A 23,055-nucleotide genomic window follows, 5' to 3' on the forward strand; every position below is an offset into this window, starting at 1 on the left:
AGTCATAATTTTCTCTGTGCATTTTCCATGTCTTTTTACATGTAAAAACCGTTGTCTGTCTTCTCAAATTAAAAGGTTATCAGGTTACCTTAATTAAAAATGCTCTGTTATTGTGACTATTTGCAATTTTAATTTTCGTACTTACTTAGTCCCAGTTTGGAAGCTCTAAAAGGAGCTCCATTTTGAAGAAAAACTATTAAAATTCTGGATGTGTTTGTGCCAAGACATGTATATGGATTGTTTAACTGTGCTGTCATTCTTAATATTCACAGTAAAGTAATTTTTAGAGAAGCTACATTTCAGAGCAACACCTCTAAACACACTGACTGATTAGCTTTTTTATTGACCATTATGGGGGAGATTATTGTAATCTATGGACTGAAATCAGTTTTTTGACCTATGAAGAGCTTCCTAGTTTATATTTATTCCATGACATTTGAGGTAATATAATGGCAATTACCTTTAGCCCTGATTAAGATTGCTCTTTGTGGTAGAGCTCATGGTGTTTGTGTATCTCTCCCCTCCCCCCTCTTTTTTAATAGATCGGGATCATTTCCAGCTTGGCACCTTGTCTCACACGCTGAACAGCCGAGCTACCGGCTACCTGGAGCTGTCCGATTGGCCAGAGGTGGCACCTGACCCCTCTGTCCGAAATGTCGATGTAGCCGAATCGGTACGTCAGCATCATTAAAAGTAACTTGGCTGGATACACTTGTCAATATAGAATATTAGCCTAAATTACAAGTATTTAAATAGTATGTGTATGCTGTACTGAAAAACGTTGATACCTGTGAACATCCCTGTTGCCTATTTTAGCTTGGAAACCTGCGTCATGCTTGCTCTTTTCACAATGAGAGAGGTGTTTCAGCTCTAGGCCACTTCTGTTTCACTCATGGATTAATTGAGCCTTTTTTCCCCTTCTTCTTACTTTTGATTTCCTGTGTCTTATATTTGCCTTGCTGCAGTATGTTATTTGCTGTAAATGATGAGTGTAGCTGGACTACCAAAGTAGGACGTGAGCGGAGGTTTGTTCATGTACAATTCCAAGTCTAAATAGATAAAAACAAGTAATATAAACGAAAGCCAGTGGCAGGTGGAAATATTATGTATGTTTCAAAGTGTAAAGTTTGGAAGAGACAAAGATTTACATTTAAGATCATCTGGAGAGAATTAGGCAAGTTTGTAATAGGAAAATGTCATCTATTAGTGCACTAGTCGGTTGTTGACATTACAGGGCTGGTCTTCTACTACTAATAGCTTTTTGTTACTGGATTGCAAACTCTGAAACAAAGTCATATTCTGGTATTGCATTTGTGATTTATATGTCAGTTACCAGAGTCCTACTAAATGTCAGTGAAAGCTAGTACAGTAACAGAAATATAAATGTATTGGAAAGTAGTGTGCTCGTGGTGCTCTCAGAAGTATGCTGTTGTAACAGGTAGACCCAGAAGAGCACATGGTCCTTCTCGTGAGCCAGCTTCTGCAGTAAAATGCACGTGAATTAATTTGCCTGCAAGATGTTAGGCATAGCATAGGTAGGGAAAATTCTAAAGAATAGATATGACTTGTAGAAGCTAGTGAACAGCATTGTGGTATAACAAGCATTTCAGTATGACATCTACCTTATATATATTTCACAAAAAGAGGTATTTGTGTACAAACTTGTGAAAGCTTTTATGGTGAGAATCTGAAGGTAATCAGATAAAGTGAGGGATTATAAATGACAGGGTTGTTAGGAAAGAATGTGTGGAGGTGCCTTTGTCCATAAAAACAACAACAGGAAACAGATCAAGTAGAGTAACATCCATCTACAGCATAATAGAAAACATTTTCCTCCAACCATTTAAACCTCAAAACACACATGAAAATCCTTTGCCCCCCCCCTTTTTTTTTTTTTTGCAAGTATTTTCTGTGGAGAGTGTCTCGTTGTTAATTTTATGGTCCCTCTAATACTCCATGTGCTCACACAATTATTATTTAAGCTTATTTTTTAAGCTGCAATCCACAATTAAATTGTCGTTCATATCCTAAAGAATATTGACTTTTTGAAATACCAGTTGCTGGGTGGAGCATTGCACAGTTTTAGCAGCTTTTGGTGTTTTAAGAGGAAGCCAGTGTGTCCCTAGAGCCATACACCATTGCAGGTCACTGTTAGAGGTTTTTCAAAAGTTCGTCTTGTTCTAGACCCGAGCAGTCACTGAGGCAGACCTGTATCACTCTGTTGATACAGCTGTTTGCCTATTTGTCTTTTTTTCCTGGCTTGAGTTTTGCTTCTGCTTCTCTAATAGTAAAGGGGGATGTTGAAAGAAAAAAAAGTCTGGCCGAAGTAGTGCTGTGTTCTGGTGTTCTCTTAGTGGTAATTACAAAGAAAGTGGAATACTGCTGTAACTGAAGCTGCCTACTGGGTCCACATCTGTTTTCCCTTAAATCTTGGCTTGATAAAGGTGGTAACTAGCCGTATTTACCCATCATTCTAGTCATAGGCTCAACGCAGCCAGATCTAGAGATAAAACTGCCAGACTTCAGGTTCTTTTGGCATATAAATTTATTTATGGTTACTGATGCTTTTAATCTCCCTTAGTAAATCTTTTTCTAGGCACTCTAATAGATATATCCTCTTTTATAGGTATGTACAAAACTTCTAGTTCTTCTAATTGTATAAAGTAAGAGGAGTTTAATAGTTTCTCTTGACTTGCCTAGTGGATTTATTTACAAACTGCTTAATACTACTACTGTGAGTGTTTTTCTTCACCATGTGGTGTGTATATTTTTGTATTGCTGGTTGTAAAAGTAAACTTAAGCTGAAATTTATTTGCAGGCAAAGGAATGGACTGGAATTCTAGGTAAGACAAAGAAAGAGAAACCTGCTGAAAAGTTCTACTCTGAATCAGAAGAGGAGGAAGATGAATCTGCCAGTACCGGTTCATCAGGTGGGCATTTGCAAAGCAACTTGCATCTGTGCTGCCTGGACAATTGTGTCTTCACAACTGGCCACTACTTAAAAAGAACTGGAAGAAATTAAAAGAAAAAAAAAAAAGCCAGACTTGTGTATAAAATCAGGAAGTCATGGAAAACTTTACATTCATTGTAGCTGTGCAATAACCGCTGATTTTTACAGATATTATTATTAAATGATTCAGACTTTGCTCTGTTGCCCTGTTAAAAAAGTTACTATGCTGTTTTCATCCTCCTTTGCATCTAGTAAGAGTAATGAGAGTTTGTAACTCCAACTAAAACCCAAGGCAGCTAACTTTTTGTGGAAAGAGAGCCCATATGCTTGGTTGTTGGGAACTGTAAGTCTTGAATGTGTTTTGGAATGGATTTTTAATGAAATTTTTATAGCATATGTTGGTGTGTTGGTAAGTGGGGGTGATGATAGAGAATGTGACTGGCAGCTGCCTGTCTAGTGCAGTGAGCAAAGGTGCTTTTGACCAGTCTCCCCCTTAATGCAAGCCAGGCAGTTTCCCAACATATCCATTTCAATAGACGTTAATATAGTTCAGAAGTAGTGGAGAACGTCCAAACTTAGGACACAGAAACTGTTTAGCATTTGAGACTTACAAGAGTTATCAGCATCTAGTTGAATGGAAGAGGGTCACCGTAACATCTGAATATGGAGCTTCATTTCTCTCATTCCTAAAGCAAGGAAATATACAGAAGTGCTTAAGAACTGTATCACTGATATTAATTATCTCTGAAGCAAGAAAAGAATATATTCACTTCAGATATTTGGATATTTGGTAACTATACGATTAATTATAGGACGAATAATTTGTTTAAATCAGTGATTCAATTACCATCACTATCAGTATTCAAGAACAGATTATTTAATTAAGCCATTGGTTGAAAAGATAATCTTGCAGTTAACTGAACATATAGATTAGAGATTTTGAGGTCACCTCCAACTCCTGATAGGGTTATGTAATTTTGAAGAATGCATATGCAATTAATTTATTATTGGACTTTCAAATTTGATAAAGTGTAATACTGTAGGCTGAAGAAGACAGGTCTTTAACCAACAAAATTTTTTCAACATTAGGGGGAAGTTATTTTCTTCTCTGCTTTTAACACAGAGTAAATAATGCTAGATATAGCAACTGAATCTTAAAATACTGAAACATTTTTCATTTAAAACAAACTTGGATTCCTAAAATACTAATTATGTGAGATATTTTGAAAAAAAAAAAAGGGTTATTTTTATTTCAGAGAGCGAGTCTGGGAGTGAAAGTGAGAAGGAAGATAAGGAGGAAGGCAGCAGTGATGACAGTAGTGGAAGTTCTTCCAGTGAAGCATCTAGTGACAGTGAATCAGAGAGCAAAGAAAGTGCTGCAAAGAAAACATCTAGAGCTGCTGCTGAAAAGTAGGTATACATTTGTATGGTTTTATTTTTTGGTGGTACTAGCTTTTAAAGCACTCTTCCTGTAAACAGGCTGCTAAGCCTTTAATTAGGCTTTTTGGGCATGTATTGGCCAGAGAGTTATGTCTTGTGTCTCGGTGTATGCCATTAACATCAGTGTATGCCAGTAATACTCAGTGTATGAGCTGGGTACATATTTTCATTAATCAGACTATTCTTATGTTTGGAATTAATTTCTGACTTCAGTAAAATCTTGGGTGGCTTTTTGAAAATTGATGTAACCTTGGGAGGCTGAATAAGTGATCAAACAGTTGTGTGAAACACTTAATTACCTTTTGCAGCAATTTTGCTGAGAGCTAAAATTAAGTCCTTCAACACTTTGCCGTTATGTAACTAAGACAATTGATTTTTCTAAATAATGTTACATTAAAAAGATTATGATCCAAATATTGGAGGCAAGGGCTGTGAAGGGAAACGGTCATAAGATATTTAAGTGTTAGCGCTTTTTAAGATTGCCCATTATCAACAGCATTATTATGTATTAAAGTATCATTAAAATTTTGAGTAATTGGGGCTAATACCTTGGATTGTATGAATCTGTTTCTTCCACTGCTGTCAGCAAGTGGCCTCTGCAGACATGATCGCCCTTTACTCTGTAGTCTGCTGCCAGCTCACTTGATGAGTTTGCAGCTCAGCTCAGTCGTGGCTGACAGCGCTGATTGGGGCGCAGTACGCACTCTGCTCCTTTTATTACAGACAGTAATTAAAGCCGCTCGCCTTGCCACTTCCATAACAAACACAGCATAATGCCCTAATTATGACTTTATTAATTTAAGTCAGGATTTAATGATTTTAAAAGTGATTTATATTGTTTTTCCTGTTCAGAACAAATGAAATCTGTAGGTTAAATTAATACAGGCTTTTCATCATCGCAAAGTTAAAAAGCTAGTTACCAGTAAATTCTTTTCATTAGAATAACATCTGAAATTTTAAGCAGTAAGGTAAACAATGATTACCCATCAAAACTGGCTGATGTACAATAAAGTAACATTTTTAATCTTCAAATATAGTTTTAAAGATAAGCTAAATTGTTGAAAAACAACTTACTTCATTTATATAATGGGTTCACAACAACTTATTTGTTGATGCAACTACAGCTTCTATTCAATGGTAATTAAGGAAATATAGATAATTTTGTCAGTACCTGTGTTACACGTCATGAAGAAGAATCTTTAAACAGTATATGCTGATGAATTTTTAGGTCTAGCTCATTGACCTCAAAGAAGTTTTTAAATGCTGTCATATTGAAATGTAATTTTGATAGTCCATATTTTCCAGCAGGATTTTAACAATCAGGTATGCTACATTAGATTGTTTTTGTGAAGTGTACTCTTGTTTCATTTTTAGCTTTGCAAGCTTCAAGTTTGATACTTTCGGAGAAAAGAACGCTTTTCATTAAAATTTAGGGGGTTGATTTCAACTTCAGTTACATGGATAGGCATTCTTAGCATCACTTAAATATTAATATTTATTTTTAATAATGTTGATTAAGTTTGATTTTGGCAATTCAGTCTGGGAAGTTTTGGGGAGGAAGAAGGTGTTGCCCTGTTTTCCTTTCTGTCATGTTAGATTTTTCAGTTCTCCTTGTTGGTATTTTTCCCTTCTAAAAACATTGCTATCTCAGACAGTAATGCAGCATAGTACATTCTTTTGTACAGCACCTACAGCTAAGCAAAAATGTATAACAACTTAATTTGAGTCCAAAGGGACTCTTAGTAGTTGAGTGATCTGGATTTGTTTAATTATTGTTGACCTTGTTACCCTTCAAGCACTTTAGTAACCAATTTATTGTCTTGAAGAGGAAGCTGAATCATGTACTGTATGAAACACCTGATTTGGAATTATAAAAGAGTTGCTTGCAGATCTAAGAAGAGATTTTCTTTCTATATGTGATACTAATTTATCTGTTCCACAATAACTGTTAGAAAACAGTTTTCATTTCCTGCAATATTTCCAGATAGTAACTCCTCCTGAGGAAAAAAGGATAGTAGTTATTATTAGAAGCAAACAAGGCAGATTTTAATAATACTCGGTAGCTGTTAGCACAGAGCAACATAATGCAACATTGCTAGAGTGAACAGAACTTCACTGTATAAAGAATAGTGTCTCCAAAGTCCATTAGCTCTAAGGTAACTCAGTGTGACCAAAGATTTCAGAATGTAGTGGTCCTTCTGTACAAACTCTTTAATGGGTTAAAATATTTGAAGATACTATAGGTCTTATTTCTAGGTGGATTGATTTAGAAGAATTAATGAAGGAATAAATTCAGTGCATTGAGTTTTGTTTTGTTTTGTTTTGTTTTTTTTAAGCAATATTACTTTGCAAAAAACATAACCCATAAAGATTCTGTTAATCATAGGTGGAGTAGTCTGAAAGTTTCTTTATACAAGAGAGAGTCTGCACTTCTTTCTGAAATGTCACAACTTCATTTCAGGCAAATAATACTTTTAATATTTAACATGTACATGTTTTTGTTTGGCTTTTTCATTGGATTAGATTATATGTGATGATTTATTATGTAATGTGATAGAATAATTTTGTGTACCCTTAAATAACCTACTACTTCTGCCATCTTAGCTGAGTTTTTTATTGTGAAAAAAATACTGGCTTAAAACTCATTTAATAAAACTTTGAAATGTTAACTTGGGATATTGCCTAAGCAGATACCTTTGGAGGTTTTACATGTCTCTTAACATTTATTTTTTTCATTATGTAGTGATTCAGAGAACATTAAAAGGAAGGCAAAGGGGATCTCCAAAGAAAGCAGCACATCTGGTTCCTCTGATACAGAGTCAATTTCATCAGAAGAAAGTTCTTCAGACTCCAAGTCAGAATCAGACTCAAAAAGTGACTTTGAATCTGGAAAATCTAGAAGTCCTGCCTCTAGTAAGGTAAAATATGTTTTTTAAAAAACCCTTATAAAATAGGAAGAGTTGTATCTAACCTTCTCTATGTGTTTCCTTCTCTGGGAATGGGGATGGGTAGTAGTTATATGGATTTCTGAAAAAACAGCATTTCTGAAAAAAAGATTTTGACCTTTCATGAAAAGACCAATCCCCAAAGGGTTTAATACTTTAAACAAGTAAGAATATTTTATAACAGAAAGCATATTTTGTTTTTTATTCCATTATATTTTTACTCCACAAATAAGAAGAAAAATAGAACCTAATTATTTTTTTTAGATTACTGTTGAACTAGTGAAAGCATAGTACATGGGTAGTTCGCAAAAATAATATCCTTATTTGGGATGGTAATTATATTAAAATGGCATTTTAAGGTATAACTAGTACAGGACCTGGGTCTGACAGGAAGCAAAACCAAGAAAGAGATGTTAGTACATTGTTGCTTAGGAGCTTGAAGGCATTCTATTAGAACCACTAGCTTTGGTTTAAAATTTCCTGTTAAAATTGGGAATAGTGCTGTTAATGCATTTATACTTGAGGTGTATCCTTAGATAACAGAATTAATATGCTTAAGTAATCAGCTTTTTATTGGTCTCTGTGTTTGAGAGGAGTAAACCTTGTAAAGGATTCCATTGCTTCAAATTGCATTGGCTTTCTTACAACATTTATGAAGTAGCAAACTTTCAAATAAGTCTTTTATAAATCGGATTTGGAAATGTGTGAAGATGCAAATGTGTGAAGATGTGAAAGTGTTCAACAGAGCCATTAATGTGTCAGTTAAGTTTTAATTGCTTACCTTAGTGAAGAAAAAGAAGTTAAAAGTTCATTATACTAAAGCTAGCATTATAGAGCTAGCAGTAAAAGTATGAATTGGTTTCTCTTAATCTACCTACCTTTAATTTTAATAAATAAATAAATTATAAACTTGGGCTAGATCTTTTAAGGTGGAAGAGTGAAAGAATTTCTGAAACTCATTTTTCTCATATCAAATATTTCCTGTGCATTTATTTCCATATATTCTTATTTAAAATTTGAAGAGTTCTGCTCTTGTAGCTTAGAAGTTTCCATTTTAGTACTGATTTGTGGTTTGGAAAATTAAGTGATACTCTGATGCATTTCAAATGAAGCCAAGACATTTCTGTCAGGACTTCTGTATAGATAGCTGAGTGGTCAAAACAGACATTGTTTGTTGCATTTAATGGACAGATGTGTTTTGAACAATTAAGAGAGTAGGCTATAACTTTATTAAGCTGTTTTGGTGTGCATTTCCTTTAATTGAGGCAGTAAGGCTCTCTGTTTCTCTAGATCTTGAAATGGCTTTGTACGTGGTCTCTGTTTTGTAACTTTATAGGTCCTCCTAAGAGCTCTGAGTTGTAACCTTAACTTTTAACCTATTCCCTTCTTCGACTAAATAGAACAAAATATGAAGTGGGATTGTAGCATTTGAGAAGTGGAGGTCTGTTTCTGTGATTTGATCATTGTGTTCTAACCAAATACTACACTGGGTAATGCACCTGTGTCCACATTTTTGTAACAGAGAAGGCAAACTGGATCTTGCCAAAAAATGGTAGCACAACAAAAGTAACCTAAATCCACTCAGAATAAACTTCCTTGATGCTATATGGGATATGAATTAATTTTAACAGTTTGCAGCTTCTCATATTAGCAGAGTATTTTTTCACCAGAAACTAGTAGGTACTCTGACCTGCTTAGTCCTTAGCAGCCACTGCAAAACCTTATTCAAACAATCGTGTCTTCTCTCTACTTCATTTGTCCATTTTTCTCAGGATATCAGTCCTATTGTTCATTATTTCTTTGACTACCCTTCTGGTTCTTTTGCAGGTTATGTGAGGACTACTAGGATAAAGCTTTTTGTCTTTTAAAACAGCAGCTGAGAATGTATGACGTCAAATACACTGCATAATATGAGAACCAGAATTTCCAAGAAGCTTGAGATTGTTTTGTGGAAGTCAATTGAAAATTGTCAAGCCCTTGGATTTTAAAAGAAGAGAAAGAGAATTGCAGTAGTCCTGAAGTCTTACTTGATTAAGAAGCACCTAAAAATAGTTGTGTTGGGAACAAAAAGTATTTATAAGGAATTGTCAGAAGTCTTGATCAGAGTCAAAGAATAGAACTGAAAAATTTCAAACCTTTTAAACATCACAAAAATATTAAAACAAATAGCAATGGGTTTACATGCATGGTAGCAAGAAAAGGAGGAGATTATTGAAAAGACAGCATAGAGCTCACTATGCAAAAGCTAAATATCTGTGTTCCGTAAATTATTTTTCAATAAGAAATTATCATATTTGATGTAAGGGCAACAAGCAATCACTGGTGCACAGTAAACATCAGTTATCATATATGAAGGGGGGAGGGGCAAGTTAATTTAACACTCTTGAACAGAGGACTGTTTCAGTGTACTATAGTAATCTCTAGAGCCATGAAGTTAGTTTCCATTTAAGCCAGGCTGGATGCCTCCATTTTTATTTGGGGTGTTTCTGATACTTGGTTATATTCAGAGGTGTAATTGGATGAGGGGATGATGAGAAGAATCACCGGTATTTTGTGTCAAAGGTGACGGTTATGCTAACTAGCTTAACAGATTTTTTGGAGAAATATGTGTTTTGAGCCCTGTGATGATAGGTGGAGCTAACTGATGATAACATAGATAATCCCTTCCAAACTGGAAAGAAAAGCAATTGTTAACAAACTTTAGAGAACAATATAAAGTCTTGTATAGAACCCTTGTGTAGAGGTACAGTTTACAAGAACCAGCCATGTTTATTTTATTTCCAGGATGATGTTAGGAGTTTTTCTGCTTCCTACTTGACTTCTTTTCAGAGCACCCAGGAAGCAGATGGTTTGAGCCAGGATCTCAAAAATATGTGGGTTTATTCTAATAGATTTTTATTGGGAGAGCCATTGCTTACATTATTCTGCTACAGGTTTTTCTTTATTTGGTCAGTGTATAAGGGGAGATGATTCATTAGGATTTCATTTCCCTTTAAATAAAACTTAAAAGATTTTCTGAGATATATATACTGATAAAGAGAGGTCATTAGTAGGCTCTATTTTTATAGCTTCTCTGTCACACATTATGAATTACATTACATAGCTGATGTTTTGGGTGATGTTTACCATTCTATATGTTCTGTTGGGTAACATTGCTATGCTCAGCAGGATTTTCATAATAAAAAAGATTCAGTTACACTCAGATGAGAGCTTAATTTGTACATACATCCATGCATTTAGTAGCATTAAAATGGGTTACAAAATCTTTAGATTATTTTTCCTGAACACATTATTAATGCTTTCATATTTTTTCTTTTGAAGAATAATTTTGAAAAAGCTGTTGTGTTCACTGTAATTGAGCTGCAGTGAATAGAAAAGTCAGTCTCTTGTACTGCAGTGTTTTATATCATTTTGAAATATGGGTAGTTTGAGCTGTTCAGATACATATTACACTGTAAGCACAAATATTGTAGAGCTTAAATACAGATTTGAGGATGATACATGTATAAGTAGGTGTCTGTACAGTGGGATTTTTAAATCAGCTACTGTTGACCTCCTTATACAAGTATAATACAGTCACTCAGCTGTTAAAAACCTGATCCACTATTTAAAAATATACAAAAACAAATTGTCTATCTTTCTGCCTGATCTCTTTTCAAGTGCTAACACAATGGAAACAGTGGGTGATCTGTTAATGCATTTGGATTGTCAGTGATGGTTTTGTATAAATATTGGGAGAATAAGAAATTCGCACAGCAAAATATGATTTCATCTGCCTTTTCTCTGCAGCTCCATGGCTCATGCTGCGGTGTGAAATTCTCATTTTACACACTTTGCAGGCGGAGCACATGAATTATGCATTGAGCAAGAGAAATCTCCTGCTTCAAGTCCTATATGCATTTACCAGGTTCCATCTCTATTACCAAGATGAATTGCAAATGGAGAAATGTTTGATGGAATATAGCTTAACTTCTTTGTTTAGTATTCTGCTTTTCCCATAGTGGGCTATCCTGGTAGGAAACTGTTTGGTTTATATTGTAGACTTAGTTTTTAAGAAAAAAAAGATGAAAAATTATGTTACAGAGGAATGCCAGACATGTCAGAGCCTTTTTATTGTCTTGATTTAGAATGCAAAGCTTTTTTCATTCAACAGAAATATCTGTTGGTAGTGTTTGTTGCAGTCATTGGCTATTTATTATTACTAGAAAGCCAATCAGTTTTCCTTTCTTGAAAAACCGAATTAAAAAATAATCATGTTTGTAATAGGCAAGACCATTGTAAATAGATTTCTTTAGTGTTTTCTACAGAATTGCACACAATTAATATATATACACATATATAGAAATATACGTATAAGTAAGAAAGTATTTGTGTCGTTTTGTATATATTGCATACAAACACACTCATATAAGTAGCTGAGTATTTACTTAAGCTTAACATACTGGACTGAAGTAGAAAATAAGATATGATCATACTTTAACATTAGCTTTATCTTGATTCAGTTAGCTTCTGATTTTACATTTCCCAGATGGTAGGATTGGGGTTTTTTTCTGTGTATGGTTTTGGTTTTATTTTGTTTTTACAGTAAAGTGATGTACTTAGCTACAGTGTTCTGACAAAGTGTGCAGTGCAAGTTTTTCTCACCAGGCATTACCTTGATGTAATGATTCTTTGCTTGTGCCTTATCTTAGGGCTATTTTATTTTATTTTGAAGTATAAGAAATAAATTCTCTTGAAGGGTTTTTCCCTCATTTTAAAAGAGTAATTACATAGTAGATTCAAAATAATATCAGTGCAGAAATGCATTTTATCTTACAAAATTATATATCAAGCTTTGCGGTATGTACTTAGTAACTACATTAGAATAACAAAATAAAGAACAGAAAAAAAAAACTAAATGAAGCATACTATTGGTATTATTTGTGACATAAAATGTCATATTTTGATTGTCTTCAGTAAACAGATGAACAGTAAGAGGGTTTTCTTGCCTCTGACTCCTAAGTTTTTTAAACATCTTCACCTAACAATGCTGCCACTGGCAGAACTGAAGCATATACAAAATCCTTCTGCTGTAGACTCTCATGTGGATGATCCACTTTTCATAGACTTTAATTGGTTGCATAATAAAAGGAAATGGAGAAATCCCATCTCTACTGGAATTATTAGCAAATATAGAACTCTAGCTAAAAATCAGCTATGATTAAGGTTCAAAAGGTTAAGACAGAACTGTATCATATGGATAAGTGGGAGTAGGGAGTGAAAGAGTTTGGAAATTCAGAGTTCTTTTAAAAAAGATATAAATTCAGGGGTAAATATTCAGCAAAATATGCTATTAAAAGACTTGGAATTCATTAAAAGAATTACGGTGGAATTCTTTTTCTGATACTTCATAGACATTGAAGTAGAACCTGTAGCTCATTAAGTATACTCTTTATTCTTATTTCACAAATTTAAAAAAAAATAGCAAGAAGAAGCTTAATGATTTGCCAGTAATGACACTGGAAGAGAAAGTGAAGTCTGGTAGCTGGGAACTCAAGAGAGCAGCTCCTGAAGCAGATACTCTTAATCATTCTGGACAATGCTTATAAGGAATGGAATAACATTAGCACCATTTTAAAGATATTTTGTAATATTTCCTTTGTCCGGTCAACTTCTGTGTTCCGGATAAATCAGCAATTGCAGAACACTCAAATACCTTAGAGAGAAGGACCATTGCAATAATTTTTAAAACAGTAACTTCTATTGGTCTCTGTCCACAAGATTCTTCTCCTCCCTGAATATCTAAAACACATCTGTAAGGATCAGAAAAGCAACTGCTATTTGAGCCCTGGGTTTGTTGAAAGAAAATGATGAGCAATGTCATTTTGGCCCAGGTCAAGCTTGATAGTCATTGACATCAACAACTTCAAATAGTGAGAACATTAGCTAGTTTCTTCCATGTTCTTTGGAGAGAACCAACAGTTGCAAAAAAGTAGACTCAGGAGTATTGTTTGTTTGCAACTGACCGTGAGGCTGAAAGACTGGAAGGCAGGGAGTGCACCTTTAGAAAGGACAGGTCATTTTATTTTCTGATGATAGTCAAATAGATTCTAGCTACTGAGTTTCTGACAGGGCTCCACACTCCTGTAGGAATTTGTATCCTGTTTGCCTGAAGAGTTTGTGACAGCTTGCAAGAAATGATGAAGAAATTGAAACCCGGATAAGCATACAGAGTTTTCCTTATTTATTTAGACCTATTCATGTATTAGAAAAGGTAAAAGAATAATATATGTATATGCATTAATATATGTATATGCATTTGTTGTCACATGCTGTTGAAGAGGAAACTGGTAAACTAGAAGGTTCAAAGAAGTGTGACTGCTGGAAAGAATACATTTGAAATACTTACAAGCAATGTCTTAAGGTGTAAAAGCAGTGGATAAATTCTCCGAAAGAGGGACAAAGCCTTCTGCCCATTGACTGAGACAGAGAGAGCAAAGGCAGAAAGGGTTCTTCAGTGGATCCAGATGAAGGGTGCTTAAGAAAGGGTGGGAATAGCATGGTGATAAACTGGCTGATGTGCATCCAGGGGATAATGTGTCCAGGTTCTGGCTACATCTAAAAACCAGCCCTTTTTACTAAGCCACCTAATAGAAATCCATATTGAGCTGTGACAAACTAAATTCTCTGTAGGTGTGACCAACACTTACTCTTATTAGATTTGTTTATAACTTTTTATTTAACTATACTAAAACAAATTTTGTTGAAATATTCTGTTTGCCAGGTTACTTTTGTCTTCACAAAAAATGCTTCTGTCTCTGTTTTAATGATCTCAACAGAAATGTCTGATCTGTCACCAAAAGTTTTCTTTGAGTAGCAGCCGTAACTGTATTAAACAAAAACATGGACTTCAGAGGAGTAAATGTAACTCAAATGTGGAGTTTGGGTTCAGCTTACCTGTAAAAAAAAATCTTTCTCACTGGGTACTGACCCCTGAAAATAGATACTTTTTTTTTTCAGCAAAGAAGATACACTTTGCTTCATAAAAGTATTAAAGACTTTTATTTTGCTGATATGGTATAAGAGGAAATATTTGTGTATTTTGACAGAAAGAAGAAAAACCAGTACAAGATAGAAAAGTTCCAAATAAACAAGATGTGTATCTTTTAGATTTAGATGACTGTAAGTATCTTGATTAAAGCCTCTTTTTTCCTGTGACATAAATTCAATTCAGTTAATTCAATGAATTTTAAATGTCTGAAACATTGATTCTGTTCATTTATTGTACCAGCTTCCTGACAAAGAAAAGCTTAGATTATTGACTTATTTTTATGCATAATTATTACAATATGTGATTTTGTTTGTTTTAGAATTGAGAAATAGTTTCAAAACTTAGAATGTATTGGTATGTAAAGCATTAATTTTGAGAATTTTTGTGTGTCTGGACTTGTTTTCTCTTAAAGTGAGCTTATTTTCTCAGGTGCCAGTGCATGTCATTCATACAACATCTGTGCAACCTATGAACCAATTGTAGTACCATAATAAGATAGTAAAAATTACAATTTTGGAGAACAGATTAAATTGTAATATTGAAAGGGAAGGGCAGAGCTGACACTGCTTTTTGGCTATGCTTTGTAGTACCATTCTTCAAGTTTACTCCTACAGGTGCAATGCATGTTAGAGTTGCATTAATATGTACTTTGTACATAACTTGTAAATGAAAATGTGCTGCATAATATGGATAAAATAGACGTAAGAATGGGAAAGGAGGACAAAATGTTTTTAATGTAAATAGTGTAGTCAATATATATATCCATTTTATTTACATTCTCATTGAGTATTGGGGCTATATGTCTGAAAAAAATCTTCTGCTATTAAGAAACATATATACAAGGATGAAATAATTAAATCAAGATATAAAATGTTTTTACACGTCATGAAAATAGCTCTTTCTCCTTTCTAGTTTTTTAAATTTTCTAAAAGCTAAGTATCCCTTGCCTTTTTACTTCTAGTCTGTCCTGTGACAACTCCTGTGGCAGTTCCTACAGCAGCTGTTTTGTCCCCAAGTGTAACAGCTGACCTAGAGGGATTAAGTCTTTCAAGTTCATCAGTCATTGATGTAAGTAGCCTTGAAAAAGTGGGATGGGTGTGTGGGGTGTCTTAATTAAAGCACTTCACGTGGTTTTGAGGCAGTCATTAAAGTGATTTTTTTAAAGTTCTTTCACCCATAAAGGTCTTGAATGAAATTCTGGTTTACGTACAAGTCTGGCAACTTTTTTGATCTGTAATAATTACGTGCTGAGGCATTCTGAGAAAAGTGTGAGTATTGCATGTCTGAGAAGGATACCTTCAAGGATTTTTAACCTTGTCTTTCAGTCTGTCTTTTTCTCTGCCTGAGGGAAACTTTAATTCACAAATCAAGCATCCAAACTATACGAATCTTTCAAATCATCTGGTTGCTACACTATCAAAAATATACTACAAGAAAATCACATACTTGTTAATCCTCAGTCTGTTTGTTTACCATACATGCTTCCGATTATGATATTTTACTACTTGGAAGTAGTTTTTCATGAGTATACGAAGCATAGCCCCTGGGTGCAAATAAAAAGGGTATAGATTTGCAATCAGTGGTGTATCAGTATGTGTCATGATTCATTCTGTTAGCGCTTTCTGCTTTGTAGCGCTTTCCATTAGGGAATCTCAAAACTATAGGTATAATTAAGCTTAGCAAAGTCATGGAAGGTAGAGGGCATTTGTTTGTTGGGGAAAGGATGGTAATTTGTATTCTTTTTTGGTCATTTTTCTTTAGTCATTTTGTATTTCCAGTTTAAATTTACAATTTAATAAGGAATTGCAGCAGTACGACATGGTATACTTATCCTTGTGAAAGTGGATGGGAGTGATGAGAAAAAATACCAGAGGCACAGGCATTTTTCAGCCTAGCCTTGTTTCTACTGGGGCTGGTATATAGAACCTACACTGTGACTTTAATAATTACTGGTAAGGTACTTTGTGCTGATTTGACTCAAGAAATAAAGTACCTTAGCTGATGATTCAGTTTCATATTCATGGGCTTTAAATTTTGCTGTTGAAAAGTTAGACTTTAAGATAATGTGTTGGATACTAGCCTTATCTAAGAAAATTGTGATGCCATTTGAATTTCAAGCAGAGTGGTAGCAATCTGTGGACAAGCAGTCACTTTACCTGATGTGTAGTCATTCTTGTGTCACACAGCCTTAAAATGCCAGAAAATCTCTTCCATGTTGTTTTGCAGTGTAGTACGCAGTGTTAGGTGCAAAGCCTTAGTTTAACTATAACTGTGTTGTTATTCCTGGGATTGCAATACCACAATTGCGTTTTTGCCTGCCTTTGTGGCTTCAACAGTTCGAAATACAGGCAATCATCAGTTTTCCTGGCTCTGGGTTAGCTTAAGAATGAGTCTGGTTTCTGTGCTTTACTTCAGAATTGCCATTTTTGAAGACAAGGTAAAAACAGCTCTCAGTAATATCAGATACTTGAGAACACTCCCTGTTTGCCAGTGTCTTCAGTCCTTTCATCATCTACAGAACATGAACACACGTTCCGCTCTCACATTCATACCTGCTTTCCTCATGGTTGCCACTATGCGTTTACTAAATTGCTTCTCCCCTTTCTTCAGAAGGTAGCTGCAATGAAATAGAGGTGTTAGATAGAAAGAGATCGAAGGTGTATGCTAAACAGGGGAAGAAGTTCTGCATGAAAGGGCTGATTCTGCAAAATATCTCTTTCTTGGTACTGCTGAGCTCCTGGTAAAACATGTAACCAGCAAAGAACCTGGAACATTTTGTCATACTCCCTGCCGTGTGAACAACTCAAATCACACAAGAACTGATTGTTGCTGCCTGGATAGTGGTTACATGTTTTGGGCTGTGTTCTCTTTTCAGATCTACTCTCAACTTTTTTTGTCATTGACAATAATAACAGAGGTACGTGAGGTCCTTTGCTGAGCTTTGTGCATCAGGAGGGAAGAAAAATTAAACCCTAAGGTTAAAACCTGTTCTTTCAAATGATATCCATATATTGTAAAAAGTCTTGTGTGCAAGTAGTTAAATAACTATTGTCACATGTTGTTCAGCACCATCAGATTATTTTCTAAAAATGGAAATACAAAAATGGTTTTTAAGACTTTATGTGAGAATGTTCCTCTTAAAATAGTATTTTGAACTTAATCTGTGATTACTGTTTCTAAAAATAAGGAGGATAGTTGTCATACTTCAGAAAACTTTTTCTTTCTTCAATGGGAAAGAAAATGAATTTAACTGCAGGGCACATGCCAAACTAACAGTGAGAAATTAATTTATCACTAGGCAATGGAGAGCATGGAGTAAAAATAGATAAGTACAGTATATGACCCTAATATCAAAGAAATGTAGCAGCCACTTATCTTGGAATATGTCAGGCAGTCTATTATTCAAATCAGTCAGCACTGTAATTGGATACAGCTTTTAGAAACTTTTAACTCCAAATTCATAGCTGCTGAACATTACAGAAAGCATAAATACAAGAATGGTTTTACAGTAATGGTATCGGTCTCTTTAAACCTACAAAACCAAAATATCCTTGAATAGAAACTAAAGTGCTCAACCTGATGCTTTGTCCTGTGGTTCATTTGTTTTTATGATTCATGTTTACATATAGCACATTTCCCCTTCATATAAACGCACACATGCATATTATAGTTTGTTCCAGGAATAACAAAATTATCTGGTAATTTATGGACAACTTTTTTCCAACTGGGTGCAGAACATAGTAAATCCTTGTGCATCCTTCTGCCCTGGTACCTGTAGTCCATCTTCAGATGGCTCAACCAAAGCCAGGTAACTGAGGTTGCCAGAGGCTACTATGGGGCTTTTCAGGGTGTCCACACAGGAGAAATCAGACTGAAGTGAGAGAAGAGTTGAAAGAGAAGAATTGGAGCAAAACTCATGGATTACATGAGGACAGGGAGGGTTATAACCTGCTGCAGGAGATAATATTTTGAGCAGGAATGGTGAGATGAGGAAGAGAAGTATGGTATCAGAGAGAAACCAAAGAGGGGGTGATAATCTGTTTCTACCCGTCACACAGCTGATGAGAAGAAAAGCTAAACCACCTGTTCTTTTCTCATGAGGATTTTAGATGGTAAAAGTGTAAAAGCAACTGTACTCCTCAATGTCTAGAGCCCTGAGCATGATGCATATGGTAATTAACTGGTAAAAATGACACATAAGAAGGAAATGACACATAAGAAGGAAATGCTGCATTGGTGGCAAGAAATTTGTTGTGATTCAGAGCAGTGTTAGTGCAAGGAAGAACTGACAGCTGGAGATGAACCCTGATGGTAGCAGCAGTTGAATGGGGCAAAAAGCATGTGGATGTATGGGCTCAGTTAAGTAGGGTTTGAGGGGAGAAGATCGTTTCCCCTGCCCCAAACAGAGGATAATTTGGGGAAAAAGTCAAGAGTCTATAACAGAAGTTCATGATAAAAGCATGTGTAAAAGACAGGAAAACTCTTTTAGTGAAGAGGTACTTAAAAAATATTTGATGCAACCATTTAGGATTGCCAGTAATTCTTGTGCTTATGGAATTATGGTATAATTGTGGAAGTGATTCAGCTTTATTTACTAAGGTTTTATTCAGCATGTTCTATCTGTTCTCTTGATAGTAGTTATTACCAATGATATGTTTTTATTGTTTCCTACTACTCCAAGTTCCACCCAAACTGTTTAGGAGGGGAGAAGTAAATCACCTTGTTTCCTGTCTCATGTCTTCCTGCAGAACTTTTGACTGAGATCCACTTTGAGAACTTCTTTAGAGTGGTGATGCATAGAGCAGAAATAATAGCTTTTGACAAAAGTCAAGGTCAAACTGCAAGCCTGTCAAACCAGGTGAAAACTACATTTAATTTCAAATTGAGCACACTTAAGAGAATTCCTTGAGAAACAGTAAACATGAACTCCCTCAATACTCAACTAGAGATATTTTCAGAACAGGATAACACCTTAAATGGTATTTTAATTTCTTAATACATAATTTCTTAAGTCATTGAGGTGATCCTTACAGGGGAAAACTTTCATGCTACTTAGGTTGCTTTGTCCATTTAGGGTGTTTGTAATTCCCCTATAGCAAATGTTAAGACTGATCTGAAGTATATTATTTTCCTGTGTGAAGGATCTCCTCTCAGAACTACTGGGAACACAAGGATTGCAATAATGGATCATATTGTGGCTCTGTGCTGATATGCAACTTGTAGGAAAGGTTAGCATGATGTGCGTAAGAATTTGCAAAATCCTGCAGTAGAGAAATGAGTGATAGTTCTGCTAAATAATTATTGGTGTGCATTCAACTTCATGAGTTTTTTTTTTTTTTAGGGCTTTGTTAATATAACTATCTACATTTGTGATTTGTATAAGCTCTGGTCTGAGTTCTTACCTCAGGAATGGCTGTATCAGAAGCAGCATTCACTTGTTAATGTAATGAAAGAGATGTGGTGCAGTCACTTATGATAGCAGTGGATGGCATGCAATGGTTTGACTAGATTCTTGATACTCTTCTGCCTGTGTTCTTAAAGTCATTTTGATTAACTGCCATTGTTTTTTAAATAACTAGTTTTGCATTTCTGTAAATATATCCAGTCCCTCCTAGGACACTTCTAAAATTTTTTACTCAGACAAAAGATGTTTCTTTTAAATCAGTTTTCAATGTTAGCCACATCCTATCTTCTACCACATGTTTCTGTGGTTTTGTGTTAGGATAACACAGCCTTACTGTATCCTTTACATAATTTTATTATTTTTTATAGTTTACCATTTGCCCTGTTGTTTTGCAGCTCACTGTAAGAAACATCTTACCCTTTTGGAGTTGCATCACAGGAAAGTTTTTTCCTATGCATTAAATGTTTTCATTATACTTATTCTGAAGCCCAGCCTTTTATCTAAAGATTGAAATTGGGAAGCTTTGCTGGGGGAAGGTAAAGGGGGAAGTTGGACACAAGATAGTCTACATGTGTCCTACCCCAGTGCATGCTTATAGCTTATTTACCTTCTTGATCACACTTGCATATTGAGCAGATATTTTTTTGGAGTTCTGTGTAGTTTTCTCTCTGGATTTGTTTCTTAAGATCATAGAATCATAAAATCATAGAATGTCCTGAGTTGGAAGTGGCCCACAAGGATCATTGAGTCCAACTCCTGTCCCTTCATAGGACAGCCCCACAGTTCACACAGTGAAGATGGTGCTTTCCCCACGTGGAAGTTTGAAGTATCTGCTTTGCCTCCAGTTTTCCCTGCTCTGTGCTCTGCAAGATTTATAACTACCGTATAGGCTTAATTGAAACCAGTTTTGATAAATATCATATTAGTAGGGTGCCTGGGAAAGTTTGCACTTACGAAATAAGTGAAAAGTCATAGTCTTAAATTTAAGAGTTAAAAAGCAACTTTCTCTTAGTGCCACCCAAAATTCAGCTTTGCAGCTGATTAGGTGTGACTGATGGTTGTAGGAAGGTGGCGTGGTCCAGTGGATACAGAACTGGGTGTTACATATGGAAAATGAGTTCTATTTTTGGCTTACTACTTGCTGCATGATCTGGAGGGAGTAACTTAATCTTTTAGTTTTCCATCTGAAAAATGAGGATAATGATGCTTACCTTGGGAAAGCACTTGGAGATCTACAAATGAATGTAGCTGCTCATCAGCAGATATTAACTGTTGCCAAGACAGAAGAAGGAATGGAACAAAGACCTCCTGCATACTTAATTTCATTTTTCTGTGTTTATGTAAATTTGTTGTGTAAGAGGGTGTTCTTAAATTGGTAACAGTATATGTGTCACATGAAGTACTTGAAAGTTACAATGTCCTCTCAGAAATTGCTTCCACATACTTTTAAATACGTTAGCTTGAAAAAAACCAACCTGCTATGACACTATTTTTTCAAGTGTGATTTTGCATTTATTCTTTAATTATAAATCCATTTATCATTGGTGACGTTTATTAGTGTTCAAACCTTAAAAAATGCCCTCATGTGTTTATTAAATGCAGTAATACTTAGCAAGCTCTACACTTAAGAACATTCAACTTCTTTTCTTTTAAATAAATGAGATCATTTAATTTGAAAGTTTGAACATGATCTTTCTGCTGAGTCAGAAACAAGTTTCTGATACAAGACACTGGCAGAAACAATAGTATGCCCAGTCTGAGAGGTATATTGTATTATTACTATGTATAATCTCATTGATTTAGTAGATTACTGTATGGTTTAATAGTAGATGTTCTCCAGAATTGGTCTTTTGTTTATACTTTAAATATATAATGTATATGTTATATGACTTTACTATATATGCTTTAAGTTACATAATTGTATAATTATATAATGTATAATTAGTTAGCAACTTGCATATTAATTATATTGTATTCTGAGTAGCCAGGTCTTTGATTAACAGTAATGCTCCTGATTCAATCCTATTTTGCTGTTTTGTTATCTTGGAGTGAAAAAGATTGAACCAATATTCAAATATTGTGTTTAAAAATAAAACTGCTAAAATTGCAAAGTAAAGTGCAATTACAATATTAAAAGCCTATTTATAAAATAGAAATTAAATTGGGAGTGAGTTTATTGCAAAAAAAGAAACTCCTTTAGATAAGTTACTGTGATGAGACCTTTGATCTTTTTTTGCCTTTGGTTAAGTCAATACTGTCCTAAAATGAGTCCAACTTTTTTGAGAATTAAATGCTTAGATCTATGAGAGAATTTGAAGTATTTTCTTTTTCTTTATAACATGAAAAATACATACATCATACTCCTTAAAATGGGACTGCTGTAAACAGAGTTCGTGCTAGGTGCTTAAAAGAATGTGTGTGTAATGCATGATGATGAGTCTGTAAGTTTTTCTTTAAAATATGTAGTGTGGCTAAGTATGTAAAATGGAGTGTGTCTGTATGTGTGTTATGCCATATAGCTCAGACAGAAGAGAGCAGTAATCAAAGCTTTATTTTTGTTTTATTTTGTCAATAAAACCTGGCTCTTAAAAATTTCAGCCACATCTTTCTAAGGTAACGTTTACCTCCTCACATCTTTAGCATCTATCAGACATGACATGGGACATATTCATTGACCCTAAAAATTTTCATCAGTCTCATGCACTGGAAGGGGGCAGCCCCAGCCAGACAAGAGGCTCATTTCAATTTTAACGGCTGTAATTAAAGGTTAATTCACTGAGTCAGGATTAACGAGGAAAGTACAAATGATAGGCAAGCAGCTGCCTTTATAATACAGGATTAGAACAATGCAATTACAATAAGAATTAGAAAAAATCAACTTCCTGAAAAGGTTCTGTAATGAATGAACTGCATTTCTCTGTTCTTAATTGTGGTACTTAAACATGAAGACTCTGTGCAGCACAGGTTTTTTTTGTTGCAATAACACTTGATCAACAGTGTGTCTAATAAGATAGTATGCCAACTCCACTGACAGCAACTGTTGATAAATTTAATACCGTGCTGTACTGAAAACCTTCAGGCTTCCTTTTATATTAAGCTATATACACTAGCCACATAGATAATTGCTTCGAAGTTTGTGATTAAAGATTTATTTTAGTTACTCTTTTGCAGTTGCTTCTTTCTGCCAGTTTCTTTAAAATACCTTAAAATTATATTGGATTTTTAGAAAACACTTACTTTAAAGTTTCCCTTTACGTTATCCCCACTCATGTGGTATTCTTAAAAT

The 23,055-nt window shown here is 34.8% G+C and overlaps 1 protein-coding gene across 3 annotated transcripts in view; it reads left to right on the top strand.

Annotated features, from left to right (window-relative positions):
• Nucleotides 1-23,055, top strand: part of AP3B1 (adaptor related protein complex 3 subunit beta 1) — a 152,543-nt gene that overhangs the window by 87,526 nt on the left and 41,962 nt on the right. For all 3 annotated transcript variants that reach the window (XM_065860934.2, XM_071802570.1, XM_065860935.2), the window contains exons 17-22: nucleotides 543-673; nucleotides 2,819-2,930; nucleotides 4,207-4,360; nucleotides 7,134-7,308; nucleotides 14,424-14,496; nucleotides 15,327-15,433. In XM_065860934.2, coding sequence (XP_065717006.1) covers nucleotides 543-673; nucleotides 2,819-2,930; nucleotides 4,207-4,360; nucleotides 7,134-7,308; nucleotides 14,424-14,496; nucleotides 15,327-15,433 — 752 coding nt within the window. The remainder of the gene's footprint in view (nucleotides 1-542; nucleotides 674-2,818; nucleotides 2,931-4,206; nucleotides 4,361-7,133; nucleotides 7,309-14,423; nucleotides 14,497-15,326; nucleotides 15,434-23,055) is intronic.

This window comes from Patagioenas fasciata, chromosome Z, assembly GCF_037038585.1.
Source record: "Patagioenas fasciata isolate bPatFas1 chromosome Z, bPatFas1.hap1, whole genome shotgun sequence".
Lineage (NCBI taxonomy): Eukaryota > Metazoa > Chordata > Aves > Columbiformes > Columbidae > Patagioenas > Patagioenas fasciata.